The sequence below is a fragment of the Dermochelys coriacea genome, chromosome 1 (assembly GCF_009764565.3).
Source record: "Dermochelys coriacea isolate rDerCor1 chromosome 1, rDerCor1.pri.v4, whole genome shotgun sequence".
In the NCBI taxonomy this organism is placed as follows: Eukaryota; Metazoa; Chordata; order Testudines; family Dermochelyidae; genus Dermochelys; species Dermochelys coriacea.
Genome location: NC_050068.2, coordinates 2,274,925 through 2,299,876, shown reverse-complemented (window position 1 = coordinate 2,299,876; position 24,952 = coordinate 2,274,925). Strand labels below are relative to the sequence as shown.

The 24,952-nt window shown below is 45.5% G+C and overlaps 1 protein-coding gene across 1 annotated transcript; it reads right to left on the bottom strand.

Annotated features, from left to right (window-relative positions):
• LOC119849822 (olfactory receptor 52E2-like) lies at nt 1-927 on the bottom strand. Its single transcript, XM_038387059.1, has one exon. The coding sequence runs from the start codon at nt 925-927 to the stop codon at nt 1-3; it is 927 nt and encodes a 308-aa protein (XP_038242987.1).
• Between the last annotated feature and the right edge of the window lie 24,025 nt (nt 928-24,952).

Sequence of the window (24,952 nt, the reverse complement as noted above, 5' to 3'; positions counted from 1 at the left end):
TTAGGCCCCTTCATGAGTAAAGAGCCGGAGCAGCCTGCCCTGGATTTCTTTGGTCCTCACCCCATAGATGATGGGGTTTAGTGTTGGGGGCATTAAGAGGTACACTTTGGCAATGAAAACGTGGAAATGCAGGGGCACATTCTGGCCAAACCGGTACATGATGGAGTTGAAGAAACCTGGGATGTAAAAGGCTAAAATGACAAAGAGGTGTGAGACACAGGTCCCCAAAGTCTTAAACTGGGCATCCTTTGTGGGGAGGCTGAAGATGGCCATGAGGATCTGGATATAGGACACAGTGATAAAAATCACATCCACACCGATCACACAGAATAGCACAAAGAGGCCATAGTAACTACTGATGCGGGTGTCAGTGCAACCCAGATTCACCATGGCTATATGCGTGCAGTACGGATGGGGGATGATATTGGTTCTGCAATATGGCAACTGCCTCACCAGGATAAGAAGGGGCAGTATGACTATGCAGCCATGCAGCATCACGGCCAGGCCGATCTTGGACACAACGTGGTTTGTCGGGGGGCAGAAGGCCATGTAGAGATCCAAAGCCATGGCTACAAGGATCCCAGACTCCATCTCTAAGAAGCAGTGAATGAAGTATATCTGGGTGAGGCAGACCCTGAAATCGATCTCCCTGGAATTGAACCAGAAGATACTCAGCATTTTGGGCAAGGTTGAGGTAGTCAGGACCAGGCTGGTGACAGCCAGCATGCAGCGGAAATAGTGCATGGGCCCATGGAGGCTAGGTTCCATCTTCACGATGAACAGGATAGTGAAGTTCCCCAATACGGCTATTGCATACATGGTGCAGAAGGGGATGGAGATCCAGACATGGGCCGCCTCCAAGCCAGGAATGCTCAGCAGGATGAAGGTGGAGGGGTTGGTGAAGTCGGTTGCGTTGGAATCTGACATGGAGTAGGGGAGAAGGTGTCCAACTCTGAGTCAGAACAGTTTCTCTTGCATGTACTGTACATTCCCCGGAATTCCTGTATGTTCCCAGGCTTAAGGGTGATTGTTGCAGTACAAATGCCTGGGTGGAGAGACAATCTTAATTGAAGACTTGCATGTACTACTGGAGGCTGTTCTAATGAGTGAAGCAGATTGGTTGTTCTTCACACACTGAAAAACAACAGTTTCATAATTCAGATAAATTAAATTATGAACACAAGACCCTACAAATACCAATTCCATATTTTATGGTGTTCCCTGCCTCAGTCATTCCTATTCATTGTGGTGTGGGAAACCTTAATAGGCACCAGCAAGAAATATGAATGTGGATACTGGTTATCCATCATTGTTCCTTAATAAAATGAAACCCAGACTAGAGAGTTCATTCTGTAGGGAGTTCTCCATTCACCCGGTTGCTCAAAACCTGAGAGTGGAAAAAAGACAAAACTTTGATAAACATATACTTGAGGGAAACATCCAAACTAGAACACACTCAGGGGAAAGACCTGGGTGTCATTGACTGCAGCTCGATGGAAACACCTGCTCATTTGCAGTAGTGGCCAAAACAAAGACAATGATCGGATGCCTAAGGAATAGGATGGAGAGTACCCTGCTCTGGACATGTGCTCAGTTTTGGACACCCATTCTCTATAAAGGATATAGCAGATAGAGAGGGAGTTTCTGAGACATGCTATGAGAATGGGGGAGATTGCCATATGCAGACTGAAAAGTCTGCGACTGTTTAGTTTAGAGAAGAGACATTGAAGAGGGCATATGATAGTGGAGAGGAAAATAAAGAATGAAACTGATTATATTCAAATTGTCAAATAGAGACAAGTTCCCAACCAGTAATATCTATGGACATTTAGTGCTTCAAAAGGACTAATTCCCCAAAGCTGAAACAAATTATCAGCAAAACTGATTGGGAGGAAATATGTCAAGAGAAAAATGTGATTTACGAAGAGTTTATGAGACAGCTAAGAAGTCACAGTTCTGCAGTCAAGAATGAAGACAGCTTTGGCTAAAAACCCTGTTCAGTGGCAAAGTGAAGGCAGCAGTTGGGGGGGGGAGCTATATATAGTGACAGAGCTCCAACCTTGTCTCAGTGGGTCCCACACTTCCCGGAAGGTTATGCTAGCCTCAGAGGCTCACTGTGACCCTCTACGTAGCCCCTCTCGCTATAGAGGCAAGGGTCACAGCCTACTGAGCTATTTTCATCATAAGCCAGCAAGGGAGGTAGGAAGAAGCAACCCTCCCTTGCACAGTCTCTGCTGTCTCACAGTCTCTGTGATTAATAAGGGAGAGGGAGGAAGTCTGGGCCCACCCTCTACTCCGGACTCCAGCCCAGAGCCCCTAATAGTAGCAGCTATTGGTAACTGACTTTTTTGAAACAGGACGAGTACAATTCCCTTGACTACTTCCCCACAGGAGCCCCCCCCCCCAATTCCTCAGCATCTTCTTTACCCTTACCACAGGACCTCCTTCCTTGTGCCTAATAGAGTTTGTATTACCCACTTTCCCCAGCAGCGCGGCTTCTTCCTACAGCTCCAGACACATGCCTCTAACTGACTAACTGGGAAGCTTTTAAGTAATTCCAGCCAGCTCTTGATTAGTTTCAGGTGTCCCAATCAACCTAACTGTCTCCACTACTTTGTAGAAGGATCTTAATTGGCCCCAGGTGACTTGATTAAAGTGGAGCTACTGCCATTTGGCTACCATGGTAACGGGGATTTGTTTAGCCTGGGACTAACATACCTGTTTCTCACTACTTTTCTATAGCCATCTGGCCTTGCCCCGTCACTATATATATACACACACACGGGCTCTATAATCATGTGGAGAAAGGCAGAATAGGATGCAATGGTAAGAAGATGAATCCAGACAAATACTAGCTGGAAATAAGGACCAAATTTTTAGCACTGGGGGTGATTAACATATGGAACAGACTGCAAAGGGAAGTGATGGATTCTCCAGCTACGCATGTCTGTAGATCCAGACTGGATGTTTTTTCTGGAAGATCTGCTTGAGGACTTGTCTACACTTAAAATGCTACAGTGGCGCTGCCTTAGTGTTTCAGTGTAGACATTACTTACACCAACAGCAGGGGTTCTCGCATTGACATAGGTAATCAACCTCCCCAAAATGTGGAACTAAGTGGATAGAAAAATTCTTCCGTTGACTCCATGCAACTATATTGGGGTTAGGCTGATATAGCTGTATATCTCAGGGGTGTGGATTTTAAATGCAATTTCCGGATGCATTAGCAGAGGTATAGCATGCAAGTCAAAGGAGGTGGTCCTGGTAAGGCCTCAGCTGGAGTATTGTGTCTAATTTTGGTTACCAATGTATAAGAAGGACGTAGAAAAACTGGAAATGACAAGAGGCAAATGACAAAAATGTCGTAAGGGATAGAATTCAAGCCATATGAGCAAAGGCTGAAGGAACTGGGTATGTTTAGTTTTGAAAAGAGAAGATTAAGGGGGACATGGCAGCCATCTTCAAATACTTGAAAGGCTGCCATAAAAAAGATGGAGAAAAGTTGTTCTTTCTTACCATTGCGGGCAGGACAAGAGGCAATGGGTTCAAACTACAGCAGAGCAGATTTAGATTAAATCTCAGGATAAACTTTCCAAAAGTAAGAACAGGAGGACAATGGAACAGATGTCTAGGGAAATCATGGAGGCTCCTTTACTGCAGGTTTTCTAAAGGAGACTGGCAGTCATCTGACCTGGATGGTTTAGACATAACTGTCATAAATATAAAAGAAAGGGTAACAACCTTCCTGTATACAGTACTATAAAATCCCTCCTGGCCAGAGGCAAAATATCCTTTTACCTGTAAAGGGTTAAGAAACTCAGGTAACCTGGCTGGCACCTGACTAAAGGGACCAATAAGGGGACAAGATACTTTCAAATCTAGGAAGGGGAAAGGCTTTTGTCTGTCTCTTCTGTGTGCTTGCCGGAGAGAGTTCAAGAAAGCAAGCAATCCAACTCCATTAGAATGAGTAAGTACTAGCAAGGAAATGCGTTAGTTTACTTTTTTTTGGCTTGTGATTTTTCTCTGTGCTGAAAGCAAGGTGTATTCCTGGTTTTCTTTTTGTAATTTTAAAGTTTTTGCCCAGAGGGAAATCCTCTGTGTTTTAAATCTGATTGCCCTGTGAGTTTAGCTTCCCTTCTAATTTTACAGAGGTGCTGCTTTTTACTGTTTTTCTTCCTAATAAAGTTCTGTTTCTTTTAAGAGCGTGACTGATTTCTCTATTGTCCTAAGACCCAGGGGTTTGGGTCAGTGATCACTTTGTAACCAATTGGTTAGGATATTATTCTCAAGCCTCCCCAGGAAAGAGGGTATAAGGGCTTGGGGGAATAGGAACTCCAAATGGTCCTTTCCCTGATTCTTTGTTAAATCACTTGGTGGTGGCAGCGTACCCTCCAAGGGCAAATGATTTGTGGAAGTTTTATCCTAAGCTGGTAGAAATAAGCTTAGGGGGTCTTTCAAGTGGGTCCTCACATCTGTACCCTAGAGTTAAGAGTGGGGACAGAACCCTGACAACAAATCTGTATCTTGGCAGGGGGTTAGATTAGCTAACCCTTGTGGTTCCTTCTGACCCTGTGGCTCTATGATTCTATGATATAAATCTCTAGCGTAGACCAGGCCTTAGTCAAACACAAGTCATTGGGCTCAATACAGGGGTATCTGGATGAAATGTAATGGCCTTTGTCATACAGGAATTGAGACTGGATGATCTAATGTTCTCTTCCAGCCTTATACCCTATGAACCTATCAGTAAAGAAAGTAGATCATGCATTTATATTTACTCTGTCTTACAACACACGGACAAGGGAACATTGAATTTCATTGAAAGTCTGAACACATAACACTGAAAATGGAAAATTGTTTATATAATCAATATTTGGCCTGTGGAACTCCTTAACACAGATGTTACTGTAGCAAAGAGTTTAGCTGAATGGGATTCACAAATGGATTTTCCATTGTAGGTGGTGCTGGTGGCACCACTGTTAGGTAAGTCTGTCTGACAACTTCCATTAGGAGATCTCATTTTCAGTTGCTTAGAAGTTTGCTAAACTTTAAGCATTTGGACAGAAATTTCACATGCTGGGTGTCTGATTCTGGCTGAATTGTTTTTTGAGTATCCGGCATAATATTTGAGCCAACTTCTCAAATGAAGCGAGGAGAAAAGATGTGTTGCCCATGTTGAAAAATTCTAATAATTGTTCGAGTGAGGAGCCCAAGCACCTCCATGGAGATAAAAGTCAGGTAAGGCCCCCCCTTCCTCTGGTAACAACCAGAGCCTTGAAATGCAAGAGAAGGAGGTGACAGTGTCTGTGCATTAACACACAGCTGAATCCTGAGGTCTTTACCCAGTTCTTACTCCAATGGGAGTTTTGCCTCAGTGGGGTGTGGGTAAACTATGGGCCAGAGCCTCAGAATTTTGCCTTGTATTGTCCATCTACTAACACCTTTCATCCTGAAGGATCCACTGTGGCACTGAAATGAAAGAACCTTGGGGCTGGAGGCCATCAGCCCGGAAGGGTACAGCAAAGAGGGACATTTTAACCAACGACACTGAAGCAAACTCATCCCCTGTGGCAAGGGCCCTTGGATGTTTAATGGCTGTGCAGAGTGGAAAGGACCACACACCTATTATTTATCCCATCATACCCACTTTTTACTGGGTTTGTCAAGCAGGTGAAATCCTCAGCAAGAGATGGGTACCTGTGAATTCTGAGATAGAAGTGTCTTGTCTGGGAATCCCACTCAGGTAGTTGTGTCCCACACCTCTCTCACCCCAGCATCTGCAGAAGCATCCGATGGGGGTTCGCTCAGCCTCTAGCGGATAAGCATGCAACTGAATGTAAACAGGCTGAAGACAAGCCTGTCTGGGCTTCTGTTCTCTTTATCCAGCTTTAGGAGTAAACAATAATTAAGGAACTTTCCCAAAAGGAGATATGAACTCTGGGGCTCTGTACTGAATCAGAGAGGAATTGGCTGCTCTGTGTATTTGGGTATATTTAAAAAATTATAGTTCATTAGTAGGAAAGCTAGGGATAATGCTTAAAATGTCATATGGTCTGATACTCTGTAACGTCCCAGGCAGGATGGGTAGAAGTAGACAGACAGATCTATGGAAAGATGCCTGAGGGGAGACACAAGCACTTTGTGCAGGTACACAGTGCTGTTGCTAAGGGATCACAGATCAGTAATTCCCACCAGTAACTATGATCATACTGTGCAGCACCTTTCATTGAAGGATGTTCAAAACACCTAGCACAGAAAAGTCATTATGACCATAGCCCCATTAAACAAATAGGTAAACCGAGGCACAGGAAGACGTTATTTGGCCAATGTCACACAGGCTGGCAGGATGACAGACAGAACGCAGGCATACTCACTTCCCTGCAGTAACCCTGATCTCTCTGTCACGCCAAGAGGGAAATGGACTCCAGCTCTGGCAGGGGCTCTTCATTGTGTGGGATTCAGAGGAAAGGCTGGAAGAGGGAGCCTGAGCCTTCACCATCCTCTCAAGGAGAAGCTGAAGTTTTAAGAACTAGTTGGAGGCTGTGGGCTTCACGCTCCTGTGAGGTGTGAACTCCGGGACTCCACTTCTGCTCCCATTCAGAAACCTGCCAACGCATCACAGTCTCTGGCATCAATTCAGGGGAACAGCTAAGGAAAAGCAACACCAATAAACTGTTCCTGTGGATAGAATGTGGCTGGGGCCCTGGCTTGGACAGAGGCCTACCCCTACCCACAAAGCTGCCATGGAACAAGGGGGAGGGCTCTATAGGCAGGATAGAGACTGGATTAGTGTTTGCACTGGATTTGTTTTCTCCCTCTCAGTTCATTTCCTCCCAGTATCTCCCAGGTGGGATTGAAATCTAATGTTCCATGCTGAGTCAGTCTTTCTAGGAGTGCCCCAGCTGGAGGATCCTTTGATTCCCACAGCTGAACTCTCTGCCTGCTCATTTGGCTAATCGGGATATTTCTCTGGGTGCAGAGCACCTGGGTTGTTAAGGACTGAAATAGATCTGAATGAATTCTCCTAACAATGGCAACAGGAGAGTCGCATCTACCTGTATTCAAGTTACTAACACTCTGTAGCTGGCAAGCATGATTTGACCTTCTTCTGTAGCTAAAGGCAAAAGGGGGTAGGCCCTGATTTGGCTGCATTATTATGTTGATTATTTATAATCATTATTTATATTGTGGAAACCTCCAGAGGCACCACTCCAGTAAAGGGCCCTGTCATAAATATAAAGGGAAGGGTAACCACCGTTACTGTATGCAGAACTATAAAATCCCACCTCTGCCACCATATCAAGGTTCCTTCCCCACTCTGACCTCTAGGGTACAGATGTGGGGACCTGTGTGAAAGACCCCCTAAGATTATTCTTACGAGCTTAGGTTAAAAACTTTCTCAAGGTACAAACTTTGCCGAATTCTTGATCCGGTCCTTCCTGCATTAAAACTGCTCCCACACGTGTCGGGCTGTATGAATTTAATGTGCTCCCTTTCGGGATGCGGAATGCACCCGCCACCTTCCAAAGACTTGTAGATGGTCTCCTAGCAGGATTGGGAGAATATGCAGTCACCTACCTTGACGATGTGGCCATATTTTTGGATTCCTGGACAGAACAGCTGGAACATCTACAAAAAGTCTTTGAGCACAGAAGGGAGGCAAGACTAACTGTTAAGGCTAAGAAGTGTCAAAAAGGCCTCAACAGAGTGACTTACCTAGGGCACCAGGTGGGTCAAGGAACTATCAACCCCCTACAGGCCAAAGTGGATGCTATCCAAAAGTGGCCTGTCCCAAAGTCAAAGAAACAGGCCCAATCCTTCTTAAGCTTGGCCGGATATTACAGATGATTTGTACCACAATACAGCCAAATCGCTGCCCCATTCACAGACCTAACCAAAAAGAAACAGCCAAATGCCATTCAGTGGACTGAAGAGTATCAGAAGGCCTTTAACCAGCTTAAAGCGACACTCATGTCTGATCCTGTACTAAGGGCCCCAGACTTTGACAAACCGTTCCTAGTAACCACAGAAGCGTCCGAGCGTGGTGTGGGAGCAGTTTTAATGCAGGAAGGATCGGATCAAGAATTCCATCCTGTCGTGTTTCTCAGCAAGAAGCTGTCTGAGAGGGAAAGCAACTGGTCAGTCAGTGAAAAAGAACGTTACGCCATTGTCTACGCTCTGGAAAAGCTACGCCCATATGTTTGGGGACGGCGTTTCCACCTGCAAACCGACCATGCTGTGTTACAGTGGCTTCATACCACCATGGGAAATAACAAAAAACTTATTCGGTGGAGTTTAGCTCTTCAAGATTTTGATTTTGACATACAACATATCTCAGGAGCTTCTAACAACGTGGCTGATGCACTCTCCCATGAAAGTCTCCCAGAATCAACTGGTTAAAATCGTCCTTGAGATGTGGAAAATATTGTTAGTCTTTATACACTTCGTAGTCTATTTAGAGGTGCAGGTGTCTTATTAACTCTGTTTTCTCCTAGAGCTCCAGGAAGAAATCACAGCCAGTGTTTCACCCTATCTGTGATTGGGAGGCATGTCATAAATATAAAGGAAAGGGTAACCACCTTTCTGTATACAGAACTATAAAATCCCTCCTGGCTAAATGCAAAACCGTTTCACCTGTAAAGGGTTAAGAAGCTAAGATAACCTCATTGGAACCTGACCAAAATGACCAATGAGGAGACAAGATACTTTCAAAGCTGGAGGAGGTGGGAACAAAGGGTCTGTCTGTCTGTATGATGCTTTTGCCAGGACCAGGTCAGAAATGCTCTTCAGAACTTCGGTTAAATTAGTAAGTAATCTAGCTAGAAATGTGTTAGACTTTCTTTTTGTTTAAATATCTGGTAAAATCGCTGTGCTGAATGGAGTGTATATTCCTGTTTTTGTGTCTTTTTGTAACTTAAGGTTTTGCCTAGAGGGATTCTCTATGTTTTGGATCTGATTACCCTGTCAAGTATTTACCATCCTGATTTTACAGAGGTGATTCTTTTCCTTTTACTTTAATTAAAATTATTCTTTTAAGATCCTGATTGCTTTTTCATTGTTCTTAAGATCCAAGGATTTGGGTCTGTGTTTACCTATGCAAATTGGTGAGGATTTTTATCAAGCCATCCCCAGGAAAGGGGGTGTAGGACTTGGGGGCATATTTGGGGGGAAGATGTCTCCAAGTGGACTCTTTCCCTGTTCTTTGTTTAACATGCTTGGTGGTGGCAGAATAAGGTCCAAGGACAAAAGATAAAATAGTTTGTACCTTGGGGAAGTTTTAACCTAAGCTGGTAAGAATAAGCTTAGAGGGTCTTTCATGCAGGTCCCCACATCTACAGTTCAGAGTGGGGAAGGAACCTTGACAGGCCCCTTGTGCTGGGCCCTTTGGAAACACTGAAGGAGAAACAGACCCTGCAACAAGAAGCTTATAAATCAAATTAAGACAAGACACAGTTATGGGGGAGGAACAGCACTCAGAATGGGTGGTTATATTGGCTGCTGGGTGGGCGTGAGACAGCTGAAATGTACAGCTCTGCTCTGGCTGTTAGAAGTGTGCCCTGGGCCTTTAAGAGCAGATCACATGTTTGGGGGAACTGTATTGGGACTAGCGAGAATGGGCCATTGAGTGGTGGCTGCACCAGACATACAGCTGGCAGTGCATGGCTCTTTGTTAGCTTTTGTAACTCTGCTTTAGTTCTAATCACACCTCCCTCTGGAGCATGCAGACTGAGCCTCCTATTCATGAATTCCCAAGACAACCCCTGGTACCAGAGGGGAGACCAGAGGAGAGGGCAGAGGTAACAGGGCTGTGCTGAAGGAAGGAAGGAGCCATCCTGGAGATGGAAAAACTGAAAGCCTCCAAGGAGTTGAAACTCTCGGGTAATGCAGCAGACCCTGGGAAGAGATTCAGGCAGACTTCTGAGATAAATCTATGCAAGCAGCTGGGTTTGATGAGAAAGACCAGCAGAAAATTGCAATCTTCTTAAATGTTTCAGGACTTGGTACAATGGATGTTTTTAGTAGCATGCAACTCAGACTTTATCTACACTAGCACTTTTGTAGGTCAGGGGTATAAAAACCAGCCCCATGACTGACAAAAGTGCCAGTGAGGAAGCACTATGTCAGTGGGAGATGCTCGCTGGGGGTGTTTTAATTATGCCTGCAGGAGAGTTCTCGCCCATCGGCATAGAGCGGCTACACGGGGGACCTTACAGCAGCACAGCTGGTAGTGTAGACACAGCCTCAGTCAGGCAGAGAGAGCTTGTTCTTGCACAGTTTTGTAGAAATTTCAAGAGCCTTGAGTACCGCAAAATAGCGAAACATTTGAAGGGTAAAAGTTTCACTGTAGAAGAGAAAAGTAAGGCGAATCCTTTCAAAAAAATTGTAACAGATGTAATCGGGTGAACAATCCTGCTCCTGTGGGGAAAACTGTCCTGGCTTATACGCTACTCTTGTGGAATGGGCTAGAGAAAGGTTCTGAGTCCTCGCTCCTGCTTCCTTTACCCAGAGCCCTGACTGACCTCGAGGGCTCCCCTTCCACTCTCTGGGGTGGCAGAGTCTTCATAACCCCACCAAGGGTGGACCCAGGATTCCTGAGGGGGCTCGGCCCCGAATCTTGTCATGGTCACTTAGGACAGGGGGTAGGGTGTCCCCACTCTTGTGTACTGTCTCTGCTCTGAGCACCTCTCTGACCCACTGATGATCACGTATAGTTCAAGCAAATAGAATTTATTAAACAGCAATCATTTTTTTCCAAAAAAAATAAGGAAAAATGGGAAAAGTTAAAGGAAAACGTCATCCTGCTCTGTGGCATGGAGGAACCCCAAACAGCCATCTCCAGAACGTCAGGGCAGTTCACAGACTGTCCATCACACTTCCCAGACCTCCTGCCCAGGTCCTGGATATGCAGCAGGGATGCTGCAGGTCAGAGACTTTCTCTGGCAGTTGCCACATGCCCTTCGACTCCAGGTGGCAGGACCCTTCTTCCCAGCGTAAGCCCCTCCATCAGGGTTACAGTTTGGCCTGCAGAGCCTCTTGGCTGGGGGTATCTGCCCAGGGTCCCTTCTTGCTCTCCCCAGCTGCTCACTGTACCCGACTCTGGACTGCTCCAGTTTCAGCTCCACTCTCCCCCAGCACTGCTGCTACAGCTTTGCCTCCAGTGCAGGTCCCTGGGCTGCTTCTCTGGCCTCTCTGGTTCTGGTTGCTGCAGCTCTGCTCCCAGCACCACTCTGGCCCAGGCAACCCCAGCTCACAGTGTGGATGGAACTCCTGGCCTCTTGATTCCCTCATTAGCCTGACTGCCCTGTCAATCAGGTTTACCGGGAGCATTGGCCTATCCTGATTGCCCCTGGGGACTGTCAGTCTTAGGGTCCTGATTTCCCATCGGCCCTTTCTTTTGGTACTGGGAAATAGCCAACCAAACCATCACTAAGTTTTAGTAAGGGGCAACAGTCCCCTTATACATGGCTACAGTCCACACAGGAGGTGATGGAGATTTATATAACTGAGGCCAGGTCATCATCCACTAGGATGGGACACAGCCTCCTAGTTGACCAGACATGGTAGAAAGCTCTACTCGTAGATGCTGGCATGAGAAAGCTCACCGTCAGCAAGGAATCCAAGAGCACTCCTCGACTATGGACTGAATTGCCCAGGTGTGGGTGTGAACCTTAAGCCAAAGGAGGCTTCAGCATGGATGTCAAACCTTCAATATGCTTTACTCTGCCCACCAGCATCACCTCTGACTTGCTTGGCTTCAGCTTCAGCCAGTTGTTCTGTCCAAGAACTGGGCCATTCTCCTGATACTGGTTTGGTCATATGGGAAGGATAGGAGGAGATCGGTGTCATCTGCATATTGCTGGCATTTGAGTCCATGTTGTGTGACCAGTTCCCATAGAGGCTGCATGGAGAAGTTGAAAAGCCCCAGAGAAAGAACTGATCCATGTAGGATTCCACAAGGGAGGGGTCTAGTGCTGTAGGTGCAGTTTCCCATCACTATTAATTGGGTGCTGTGGAGGTGCACCCCATAAGGCTTTATGGAAATATGCTTATGAATGTATATATGACATAACTGAAATATGTTTTATGCTACATATGCCATGTAACATATCTCTGTAAAGGTTATGATCTACTGAATCTATTCATCCTATTTGTATGCGTGTATCATTGTTGTAATAGAAGTTATGAATATTGGCTGTATACTTGTTTGATTTTAAATAGCCTTAGTAAGGCATTTGGTCAGCTTCTTTAGAAAGGAATTTGCAAGTTAAGTGCCCAATCAAGAAGCACTTAATGGACAATGGATCTTGGAAGGCTTCAATCCACATAAGAAGTCTACCTGAGGACATTCAAGGTAGCATGTGAACCATGGCTGCTACCTATAAGTTCTGAGTCATGCATGGACATGTGACTTGCCCATGTGACTTCAAAATTGCATCTTGTAGCTGGGATTCTATACAGGGGGAGGGAAGGGAATGAACCCACAAGACAAAGTCTATTTAAACCTGTAAGGGACTGCGGAAGACTTTGTTACGGCCTAGCTAGGGAATTTCCGCTTTCTCGAGCCGAGATATTACTGTAGGACATAGATAGGTACTGAAGGACACAGCTGCTTTGCATGGCCCTTTGCCAGGTAGCGGAAAGTCCCCCTTTGGGAAGTACCTAATTCTATATTCATGAGCTGTTTTTGTGTAGTGCTTATTAATGCTGACTGTCTGCCCCTCCGTCAGACTCCGTCCCAGGCAGAGCTCCAGTGTGCTGGGTTCCCCGCCTCCGTGACTGCAATGCTTGGAGTCCCTGTTGTGGGTGGGTCACTAACCTTCAGTAAAGCCAATAACTCACAGCTGTGTGTAAGCCTCGTTTTTCTCAGAGTACTCCTGCCGGACCTGTGGTGCTTCGAGCACCTTGGTCCAGAACATTTGGCGCAGCGAGCAGGGTGCTCTGAGAAGCGATGCCGCTTTGGCCGAAGATAGGGGAAGTGGGGAAGCCATCGCTGTCCCTACAGTGCATACCAGGATGGCCCTCAACAGAGCGCTGGGGGCCAGTAGCGCGGGTTATGGCCGGGTGGGCTGCCCTGGCGGACTGGCCGGAGTTCCAACAGGCTGTGGGGGTTACATCCGTGCAGCTGGTTGAGGGATTACACTGGTTACGAGTGAACCGGCGCTCTGGGACGGAGAGGCGGGCGATCAGGGAGCTAGAGTGGCTCCTGCTGAGCGCCGTCCGGGCCCAGGATGAGGAGGTACTCCGCTTACAGCGGGCACTGGAAGGGAAGACTCAGGAATGCACGGTGTAGGGGGAGGCCTGTGACATGGCTCAAGACATTGTCACCTCCCAGGTGGAGCGTGCCCAGGAGCTGACACGATGCTGCGAAGTGTTGGTTGCCCAGGTAGCAAATAAAAGGTGCCTCAGGCACGGGTGGCAGCTGGTCACCATCGACCAGGTGTGTGCGGTGACCACTGCCCCCTCCTGGGACCCCGAGACTTGGGATGGGAATATTTGGGACTCCTCATCCTTGGACAAGGGGGAGCAGGAATCCCCTGCCGTGGCTGTGGCGCATCCAGTCCAGGAGTTGCGGGTGCAAGGAGGTGCCCTACAACCAGAAGTTGTCCGCACGTTTAAAACGAGTGAGTTGCAGGACATTGTGAAGACGTTCCGACAGGAGCCCGGGGAGAGCGTCCTGCGGTGACTCGTGAGGGTCTGGGACAATGCAGGCAACACGGTTTTGTTGCTTTCTTATGAATTTCAACAGTTGGGGGTCCCATCGCAAGACTCTCAGGTACGTGCACAATTGGTGAAGACGCCGCGGCCGCAGGCCAGAGGACAAGAAATCGAAAGCCCCTCGTTGTACCGCTGTCTGGCGGTTGCAGTGGGGGCGGCCTACCCCTTGGTGGGGGAGTTGGAGGCACAGGCGCGCCCCTGGAAGACCATTCTGGAAAGGGTGCAAACCCTCCGTCAATTGGAAATGGCCTGGGCTGTCTCCATGGACAGGGAAGATGGGGCCGGACGATGTACCAGTGACAAAAATCGATTAAAGCCACAGTGTTACGCCTGGCCCCTGATGAGTTAAAACCTTCCCTCCTCACAGTCGAATGGGTGCGTGGGAGACTTGGCAGCCACCCTTATGGAATTGGAGGCCGCCTTAGCGGGTGCTAGGCCAAGAGCCATACAGGCTGCGAAGGGGCAGCAAGGTGGGGGACAGGAGAAAGGGGAGTTGCGGGTGCCCCAGAAGACCTTGTGGCTAGATCTCTTGCAGGCTGGTGTCTCTTGCGAGGAAATCAATGGAAAGCCAACGGAGGACTTATATAAGTGATGGATGCAGCTGCCCCCTACCAAACGTAGTGCCGGAGGAAAAGGGGAGAAGAATATGGAGCGAACCAAGCCAGCGGAGCCCTCTGCTCCACCAGCCGAGTGGAAACTGTCATGCCCATATTGAGGGAGTGGCAGGTCCTCAGCTACGTGTGTCACGGTGGTAACACATGGGAGGGAGGCGGGGGACGGATGCCCCTATGTACCCCTAGTGTTTCACTGGCCGAGGGGAAGAGTCCAACACATGTTGGCGTTGATAGATACGGACAGCTATCTATTATACAAGGGCCTCTGGACCTGGATAACTGCATGGGAGGCGAAGGATTGGGAACTCATAGTCCGGCCCCTGTGGGGAGCGGCGCTCTGGCAGCAACTCCTACACTATGCCCGACAAGCCCCTCTGGCCATGCGACCTGTAGACGCCCACACAAAGGCTAAAACTTCTGAGGCCCACTGGAATATGGCAGCCGATGCAATGGGAGTGAGGAGAGTCTCTGTGTAATCTGTTCCCTTTACCTCCCGTAGATCTAGAAACCAGCGCCCCAAGCAAGACCGAGTGGCACGTATTGGCTAACGTGTGGTGGATGGTACCGCAGCGGGAATTGCAGGCCACCGTAGTCCTCACCACCGGGGAAGGATGGGCATACATACTCCTGGAAGAGGAAGACTATCCCCGCATGGTCTTGCTCTCCCATTTGTTGCGGCGCTCCTTATAAGAATCACCACTGCAAGAGCTACCACCTCCTCCGTGCTTATTAACGCTAACTGTCTGGCCCTCCATTGGGCTCCGTCCCAGGCAGAGCTGCGGTGTGCTGGGTTCCCCGCCTTCGTGACTGCAACGCTTGGAGTCCCCATTGTGGGTGGGTCACTAGCCGTCAGTAAAGCCGATAACAGCTGTGTGTAAGCCTCGTTTTTCTCAGAGTACTCCTGCCGGACCTGTGGTGCTTCGAGCACCTTGGCCCAGAACAAAACCCCTGGGAGGCCCCTCCATTTTGTCTTCAGCTGGCTCAAGGGATAGTCTCTCCACCCCCAAAGATACCTGAAAGAAACTGGAAAAAAGGACAGTAACAGGTGGTGTGAATGATTGCTGGATCCAGACTAGAAGGAGACTAGTCTGTAAAAGGAAACTTATTAGAACATGTCTCAGGGTGAGGCTTTATCTGTATTCAGTTTTCTTACTGTACTAGGCTTAGACTTAAAAAGAAAAGGAGTACTTGTGGCACCTTAGAGACTAACAAATTTATTAGAGCATAAGCTTTCGTGAGCTACAGCTCACTTCATCGGATGCATTTGGTGGAAAAAACAGAGGAGAGATTTATATACACACACACACACAGAGAACATGAAACAATGGGTTTATCATACACACTGTAAGGAGAGTGATCACTTAAGATAAGCCATCACCCACAGCAGGGGGGGGAAAGGAGGAAAACCTTCCATGGTGACAAGCAGGTAGGCTAATTCCAGCAGTTAACAAGAATATCAGAGGAACAGTGGGGGGTGGGGTGGGGGGGAGAAATACCATGGGGAAATAGTTTTACTTTGTGTAATGACTCATCCATTCCCAGTCTCTATTCAAGCCTAAGTTAATTGTATCCAGTTTGCAAATTAATTCCAATTCAGGAGTCTCTCGTTGGAGTCTGTTTTTGAAGGTTTTTTGTTGAAGGATAGCCACTCTTAGGTCTGTGATCGAGTGACAATTTCCATCCCACCATCAACCTCAGCCTGGACCAGTCCACACAAGAGATCCACTTCCTGGACACTACGGTGCTAATAAGCGATGGTCACATAAACACCACCCTATATCGGAAACCTACTGACCGCTATTCCTACCTACATGCCTCTAGCTTTCATCCAGATCATACCACTCGATCCATTGTCTACAGCCAAGCGCTACGATATAACCGCATTTGCTCCAACCCCTCAGACAGAGACAAACACCTACAAGATCTCTATCATGCATTCCTACAACTACAATACCCACCTGCTGAAGTGAAGAAACAGATTGACAGAGCCAGAAGAGTACCCAGAAGTCACCTACTACAGGACAGGCCCAACAAAGAAAACAACAGAACGCCACTAGCCATCACCTTCAGCCCCCAACTAAAACCTCTCCAACGCATCATCAAGGATCTACAACCTATCCTGAAGGACGAGCCATCGCTCTCTCAGATCTTGGGAGACAGACCAGTCCTTGCTTACAGACAGCCCCCCAATCTGAAGCAAATACTCACCAGCAACCACACACCACACAACAGAACCACTAACCCAGGAACCTATCCTTGCAACAAAGCCCGTTGCCAACTCTGTCCACATATCTATTCAGGGGATACCATCATAGGACCTAATCACATCAGCCACACTATCAGAGGCTCGTTCACCTGCGCATCTACCAATGTGATATATGCCATCATGTGCCAGCAATGCCCCTCTGCCATGTACATTGGCCAAACTGGACAGTCTCTACGTAAAGAATGAATGGACACAAATCAGACGTCAAGAATTATAACATTCAAAAACCAGTTGGAGAACACTTCAATCTCTCTGGTCACTCGATCACAGACCTAAGAGTGGCTATACTTCAACAAAAAAGCTTCAAAAACAGACTCCAACGAGAGACTGCTGAATTGGAATTAATTTGCAAACTGGATACAATTAACTGAGGCTTGAATAGAGACTGGGAATGGATGAGTCATTACACAAAGTAAAACTATTTCCCCATGGTATTTCTCCCCCCCACCCCACCCCCCACTGTTCCTCTGATATTCTTGTTAACTGCTGGAATTAGCCTACCTTGCTTATCACCATGGAAGGTTTTCCTCCTTTCCCCCCCCTGCTGCTGGTGATGGCTTATCTTAAGTGATCACTCTCCTTACAGTGTGTATGATAAACCCATTGTTTCATGTTCTCTGTGTGTGTATATAAATCTCTCCTCTGTTTTTTCCACCAAATGCATCCGATGAAGTGAGCTGTAGCTCACGAAAGCTTATGCTCTAATCAATTTGTTAGTCTCTAAGGTGCCACAAGTACTCCTTTTCTTTTTGCGAATACAGACTAACACGGCTGATACTCTGAAACTAGGCTTAGACTTGTGTGTTTTATTTTATTTTGCTAGATAATTCACTTTGTTCTGTCTGTTACTGCTTGGAACCACTTAAATCCTACTTTCTGTATTTAATAAAAATCACTTTTTACTTATTAATTCATCCAGAGTATTTATTAATACCTGGGCACGGGGGGAGGGGGAAAAGAAACAGCTGGTTTCCTTTGCGGTTAATGGTTACATTTCTTAAGCTGTGCTGTTTGCAACTGCCTTACAATGGAATTTTCCTCACTCTCTTTTTATGCTTTGTATAGACAGTTAGCTTGACAAAAGTTTTAGGCCTACTTGGGTCCACTGATTTTTTTCTCCGCACCAAGTACCCAGTTTTCAACTGGAAATAGCTGTAGCCACTCAAGAAAGAGATCTGGGAGTCATTGTGAATAGTTTTCTGCAAACATTCCCTCTATGTACAGGAGCAGTCAAAAAGGCAAACAGAATGTTGGGAATCATTAGGAAATGGATAGGTAAGAGAGAAAATATCATGTTGCCTCTACATAAATCCATGATACGCCCACATATTGAATACTGTGTGCAGATGTGGTCACCCCATCATAAAAAAAAAGATATATTGGAATTGGAAAAGGTACAGAAAAGTGAAACAAAAATGATTAGGGATATGGAACAGCTTAATGAAGATTAATAAGACTCAGAATTTTCAGCTTGGAAAAGAGAAGACTAAGGAGGGATATGATAGAGGTCTATAAAATAATGACGGTGCGGGGAATGTAAATAAGGAAGTGCTATTTACTCCTTCTTATAACACAAGAACTAGGGGTCATCAAATGAAATTAATAGGCCGCAGGTTTAAAACAAACACAAGGAAGTATTTCTTCACATAACACACAGTCAATCTGTGGAACTCCTTGCCAGAGGATGTCGTGAAGGTCAAGACTAAACAGGGTTAAAAAAAGCACTACATAAATTCATGGAGTAGAGGTCCTTCAATGGCTAATAGCTAGAATGGGCAAGCATTGTGTCCTTAGTGTCTGTTTGCCAGAAGCTGGAATTAGGGGATGGATTACTTGCTGATTACCTGTATTCTTCATTCCCTTTGTGGCGCCTGGCATTGAACACTGTCAGAAGACAGGATACTGGGCTAGATGGATCTTTGGTCTGAACCAGTATGGCTGTTCTTATGTCTCTCTCGAGAAAGCGCTGACCTGTCCTAGGCACCTCACTCCAGTGAAGGCTCACAGCTGACAGTCCCACATGGAAATAGGCACCTCCCTCCATCCCGTCACTAGGCATCTAGAGGCTCAAATCAGTGGGAGTTAGGTGCTTAAGGACCTTTGTGAACCACTCGAAAAAAACGCTGTTGGATGATGATTCCCCATGGACATCTCCTTTCTGAGATCTATCAGTTGGCCAGTTCTCACACCATCTGATGTGTGCTCTAGTGATATTGTCTATCCCTAAAAAGAAAAGGAGTACTTGTGGCACCTTAGAGACTAACAAATTTATTAGAGCATAAGCTTTCGTGAGCTACAGCTCACTTCATCGGATGCATCCGATGAAGTGAGCTGTAGCTCACGAAAGCTTATGCTCTAATAAATTTGTTAGTCTCTAAGGTGCCACAAGTACTCCTTTTCTTTTTGCGAATACAGACTAACACGGCTGCTACTCTGAAACCTGTCTATCCCTAGTTACTTAATTTGAATGTCATGTGGTACCTGGTTAAACAACTTGCAATGGTCTAAATCTATTACAAGCTACCCAGCATTTAATACTCATGGCACACTTTTTGAATACTGGCAAAATATAGGATCTCTGGTCATCCAATATTTATTAAAATTTAACTTTGGTGGGGCAGAAATCTCATCAGACAACTCTTTTAGGACTATTTGGATGTGAGATATCTGGGACTGCAGATTTAAAAATATTGATTCCTAGTATGTGCTTCTTAGCATCTTCCATAGTTACCAGTGATCTGGAAAATAGTTTGTGTGATCAGAGTGCATCATCCTGCTTCTTTCCAAATACAACACAGAAAGATTTACTGAACATTTTTGCCCTGTCTCCATCATTATTAACAATGTTGCCATGTCCATATAGTAAAGGCCTACACCACTATTAGGATTTCCTTTGTTTCTAATATACTAAAAAAAAAAAAAAATCGTATTATTTTCCTTAGCCCTTCTAGCCATGGATTTGTCTCTGGTATCTTTTGCTTCCCTAATCTATTCTGTAAATTTTATAGCTTCTCATTTCTATCAATTGCTATCCATTTCCCCTGCTTTAGAGGCATTGATGGACATTTATTACTTTATTTGCATATTGCTGGTGTTTGAGTCCATGTTGTGTGACCAGTTCCCACAAAGGCTGCATGGAGATATTGAAAAGCCCTAGAGAGAGGACTGACCCTTGTAGGACTCTACCAGGGAGAGGGTCTAGTGCTGGAGGTGAAGTTTCCCATCATTGCTACTTGGGTGAGTCCCTCCAAGAAATATTCAGCCCCTTTTAGTTCATCCCTCTGGAATGCTGTGGTCTCTTAGGTGAGATAGCAGTATCTCATTGTCCACATTGTCACCCTCCCTTCACAGACCACCAGATATCTGTAAGCACTCATCCCTACCCCCGACCACCCCGCCTCTTTCCCCCACAAGGTAGCCATAGATATTTAATGTAATCAGGATGGCATCTACATACATACTGTTCCTATTTTTACCTTTGTTCAGAGTTCTCTCTTGACTTGTAACAATGTCTGTCTCTGTATGTACAAATAAATGCAAATAAAGTAATAAAAAAGGTATATAATTGGTCATTGTAGCATTATGCTTTAAAAGCTGTTTATCAATCTTCCTGGTACAATGAATAAACCCCCTACAGTATTGTCTATGCCTGCCTGATTCTTGGGGAAAATAATCTTTTTACCTAACAAATGGCTGTGCAGAGCAGAAGACAACAGACCTATTCTCTATCCCATCACACGCACGTTGCACTGGGTTTGTCGAACATCAAGACATGGGTACCTGTGGATTCAGAGACGGAAGTGACTTTCCTGGGAATTGTTCTCATGTAGCCATGTCCCACACCTTTCCCACCCCAGGATCTGCAGCAACATACCACACTGAGAGCTTACAAGGCTGTGCATTGTTTAAAATATAGCTCTGTGCAATCCCACTGAGGTTCACTCAGCCTCTAGGGGAGATGCAAACAGGCTGGAGACTGGAGACACTGTAGCCAGTGTCTCTTTCCAAGTCTGGACTTCTGTGCTATTTGGCCAGCTTTAGGAGTAAACCCAAAGAGACCTTAATTGTTCTGTGAATGTGTATATTTGAAAATTATAGTTGATTCGTAAGACAAATAGGGATAATGCCTAGATCTGCATTGGGTCTGATACCCTGTAAATGCCCAGGATGGCAGGGGAGATAGTAGACAGACAAATCAGGAGACAGATGACTGAGGGGAGACACAAACACTTTCTACAGGCCCACGGGACTGTCGCTAATGGATCAGAGATCAGTAATTCTCATCAGTAACTATGATCATATCATGTAGCACCTTTCATGAAAGAATTTTCAACACACCTAGCCTATCCCCAGTATACAGATAGGTAAACTGAGTCACGGGGAGAGGAGACTTGGGCAAAGTCACACAGAGAATGACAGACAGAACCCAGGAGTCCGGACTTCTTTGCCATAACCACTATAAGCACTATAAGCACTCTCTCTCCATCAGTAACGGAGTGTGACATTCTATACCTCGGGGGAATGTACTGTTATGAAAATATGCTAAAGAGTGTGAATATAATGAAACTGGAATATGCTTCATGCAAAAGGTCTCTTGTAAGGTATCATTACAAAGCTTATAATCTGCTGAGTGTGGTCATCCTATTTGTAGAAATGTATCGCTCTTGTATCTGAAACTAGAAATATGAAATATAACTCTGAGGTCCTATTGTAATTATGCAAAGTGTGGGCCATTAATGGTAGCTTGGAATCTTGATGGTTCCCATCAACCAGGATAACTGGTTGTAAAGGGCTCTGTTTACTTGTAAGTCTTCCTGTATACCTGTGTGCTGGCAAATGGGTAATGAAGTCTTACAGTGACATGTGATCATGTCACCTGAACTGGAATCCATCTTTAACCTGATGCTTTCCATTTAGGAGGGGTGGGAACCCAGAGAGGGACAAAGGATTCCCGCCTGGTGCAAAAAATATATAAGGGGGTGGAACAGAACAAAGGGGGCGGCCATCATGAGAAATCCCCTAGCTACCACCTGAGCTGGAAAAAGGGCTGTACAAGGGTAAAGAATTAGGCCCAGACTAGAAAGGCATCCAGTCTGTGATAGAAGGTTACTGAAACATCTCTGAGGGTGAGATTTTATCTGTATTCAGTTTTGCTACTGTATTAGGCTGAGACTTGGGTGTTTTATTTTATTTTGTTTGGTAATTTACTTTGTTCTGCCTGTTATTACTTGGAATCACTTAAATCCTACCTTTTATATTTAATAAAATCACTTTTTACTTATTAATTAACCTAGAGTATGTATTAATACCTGGGGGAGCAAACAGATGTGCATATCTCTCTATCTATAAATTTGTTAGTCGCTAAGGTGCCACAAGTACTCCTTTTGTTTTTGCGAATACAGACTAACACGGCTGCTACTCTGAAATCTCTCTATCAGTGTTATAGAGGGCAAACAATTTATGAGCTTACCCTGTATAAGCTTTACACAGAGTAAAACAGATTTGTTTGGGGTTTGGATCCCATTGGAAGCTGGGTATCTGAGTGCTGGAGACAGGAGCACTTCTTAAGGTGTTTTCAGTTAAGGCTGCAGCTTGTGGGGGATGCGGTTCAGTCTTGGATCTGTGTTTGCAGCAGGCAAGCGTGATTGTCTCAAACAAGGCAAGGTACTGAAGTCCCACGCTGGCAGGGAAAATGGGCTCACAGGTAGTCGAGGTGCATGTGGTGGCAGTCCCAAGGGGGTTTCTGTGATCCAACCCGTCACAAATGTAACACCCATATTCCTCATTTTCATTTAATCGTGATCTCACATATAAAGCATGCCTTGTAAGATATCAGGGGAAAGGTTATGATCTGCTGAAAATCATTTCTCTATCCATATATGTGTATCATTAAGTCATATGAAGTTATGAGAATTGTGTTGTATGGTAGTCACTGCGATATGCTGTAAGTTGGGGAAACATCCAGATATTAGCTCCCCAAAGGCAACAGCAAAGAAAGTGACCAATTCCCAGGTGGGGTGTCAAACAACCCAGGAACAGCCTCTGTCTAGCAAGGGAGCTACAATTCAATGACTCACCTGCATGAGGCCACACCAGGGGAATTGCTCAACCTTGCCTGGAGACTCAGCAATGCCCCGCAGACATGCCTGGACTTGTGCTCCCCAAGGACATGGACTGAGGGTATAAAACAGACAGAGTGGACACATACTGGGCCCTTTTCCTGCCCCAACCTTTGCTGCAAGCAACTAAGACACTGAGAATAAGACATGACTAACACAGGAGATTGGCCCAGGTTTAAGAACAAATCTGTATATTAAAGGACTTATATATATATATATATAAATAAAATACATTATATTATATATAACCTGTATATTAATCATCCAGTGGGGTGAGAAAAACTGCTTAATCTAGTTGCTGTACAGTCTAATAGGGTTGAGAGTTTATACTGCATGCTTATATTTTATTTCCATTTGAGCAAATCTGATTTGTTATGCTTTGACTTACAATAACTTAAAATCTATCTTTCATAGTTAATAACTTTGTTTATTCTACCTGAAGCAGCACATTTGGTTTGAAGCATGTCAGAGACTCCCTGTGGGATAACAAGCCTGGTACATAAGAATTTCATTGTTAAATTGATGAACTAATATAAGCTTGCAGTGTCCACCGGGCATAACTGAAGACTGCAAGATGGAGGTTATTAGGGTTGTGTCTGGGCAAACTGGAACTGAGGTACAGCTCAGACCTCTGGGATATCAATCTGGGCCCCTCTCACACTGTGAGGCTGTGCCAAACTGCAATCCGCTCCAGGTCTTGCACTTGCACAGCTAAACAAAGACAGGGAAACACCCAGCTGCAGTTATGCGAATGTTTTCACTACCCAGTCATGAACCAACAATAGAGAGGCTCCAAGCAGTTCCCCCCAGGTCCCCAGTCTAGGACCCCAGAGCTGTGCCATTTTTCCTTTGTCAGAAGCTGACCAGTGTTAGTTTATTACTCAGTCCATCCCTCCCTCAAAGGAGAGAGGACAATGCACCAGCCACTGTTCCTGAGCAGATTTCAATTTTTCATTTCAAACACCACACTGTTTTAGGTAAAGAAACCTAAATGAAATTTACTAAATACAAAAAGATGGATTTTAAGGTACAAACAGTCCAGTAATCTTCCATAACAGGCTAGAAATCCCTTCAGCCTGGGACCACATTCCCAGTTCAGTGCTTGTTCCTAAGGTGTTTCCAGGTGTTGAGTTGTGGTGGGAGTGAGGCCAAGTGATGATGATACTTCCCCCTGTTACAGCTTCTGCCATGTGGTGGGAAGACCATTATTTTTCCAAGCAAAACCCCCCAGGGCAGTTAGTGGAAAAATTCATGTACAAGATGGAGTCGTGTCACATGAGCTGGTCACATGCCCTTGCATGCTTTGATAAGTCATAGTAGGGGGCATTACCCATATCCTGCCTACAACATTCAAGAAAAGTTCATCAGGTGAGGACTTCTTCTTAATGCTATTAAAAACCTTGTTGCCTACTCTGTCCTCATATCTACTCTTGCGACACCATCAGAGGACCCAACCACATCAGCTACACCATCAGAGGCTCATTCACCTGCACATCTACTAATGTGATATATGTCATCATGTGCCAGCAATGCCCCTCTGCCGTGTACATTGGCCAAACCAGACAGTCCCTACCTAAAAGAATAAATGGACACAAATCAGACATCAGGAATGGTAACATACAAAAGCCAGTAGGGGAACACTTCAATCTTTCTGGACATTCTATAACAGATTTGAAAGTAGCTATATTTGAACAAAAACTTCAGAAACAGACTTCAAAGAGAAACCGCAGAACTAAAATTCACTTGCAAATTTAACACCATTAATTAGGGCTTGAATAGGGACTGGGAGTGGCTGGCTCATTACAGAAGCAGCTTTGCTCTCCTGGAACTGACACCTTCTCATCTATTATTGGGAGTGTATTACATCCACCCTGATTGAATTGGCCCTGTCAACACTGGTTCTCCACTTGTGAGGTAACTCCCTTCTCTTCATGTGTCAGTACATTTATGTCTGCATCTGTAATTTTCACTTCATGCATATGAAGAAGTGGGGGTTTTATCCAGGAAATATTATGCTCAAATAAATCTGTTAGTCTTTAAGGTTCCACCGGACTCTTTGTTGTTTTTGTGGATACAGACTAACATGGCTACTACCCGATTCTTAAGTCTATTGTGTTTCATAATCAGCTAGTAGCTTGAATGGTTCATCCATAATATGCTGGCTACATTGGAGGTAAAGTACCTTGTGGTGTTACCCAGGAGCAAACACATTGAAATACTGGTACATAGGCAATGTT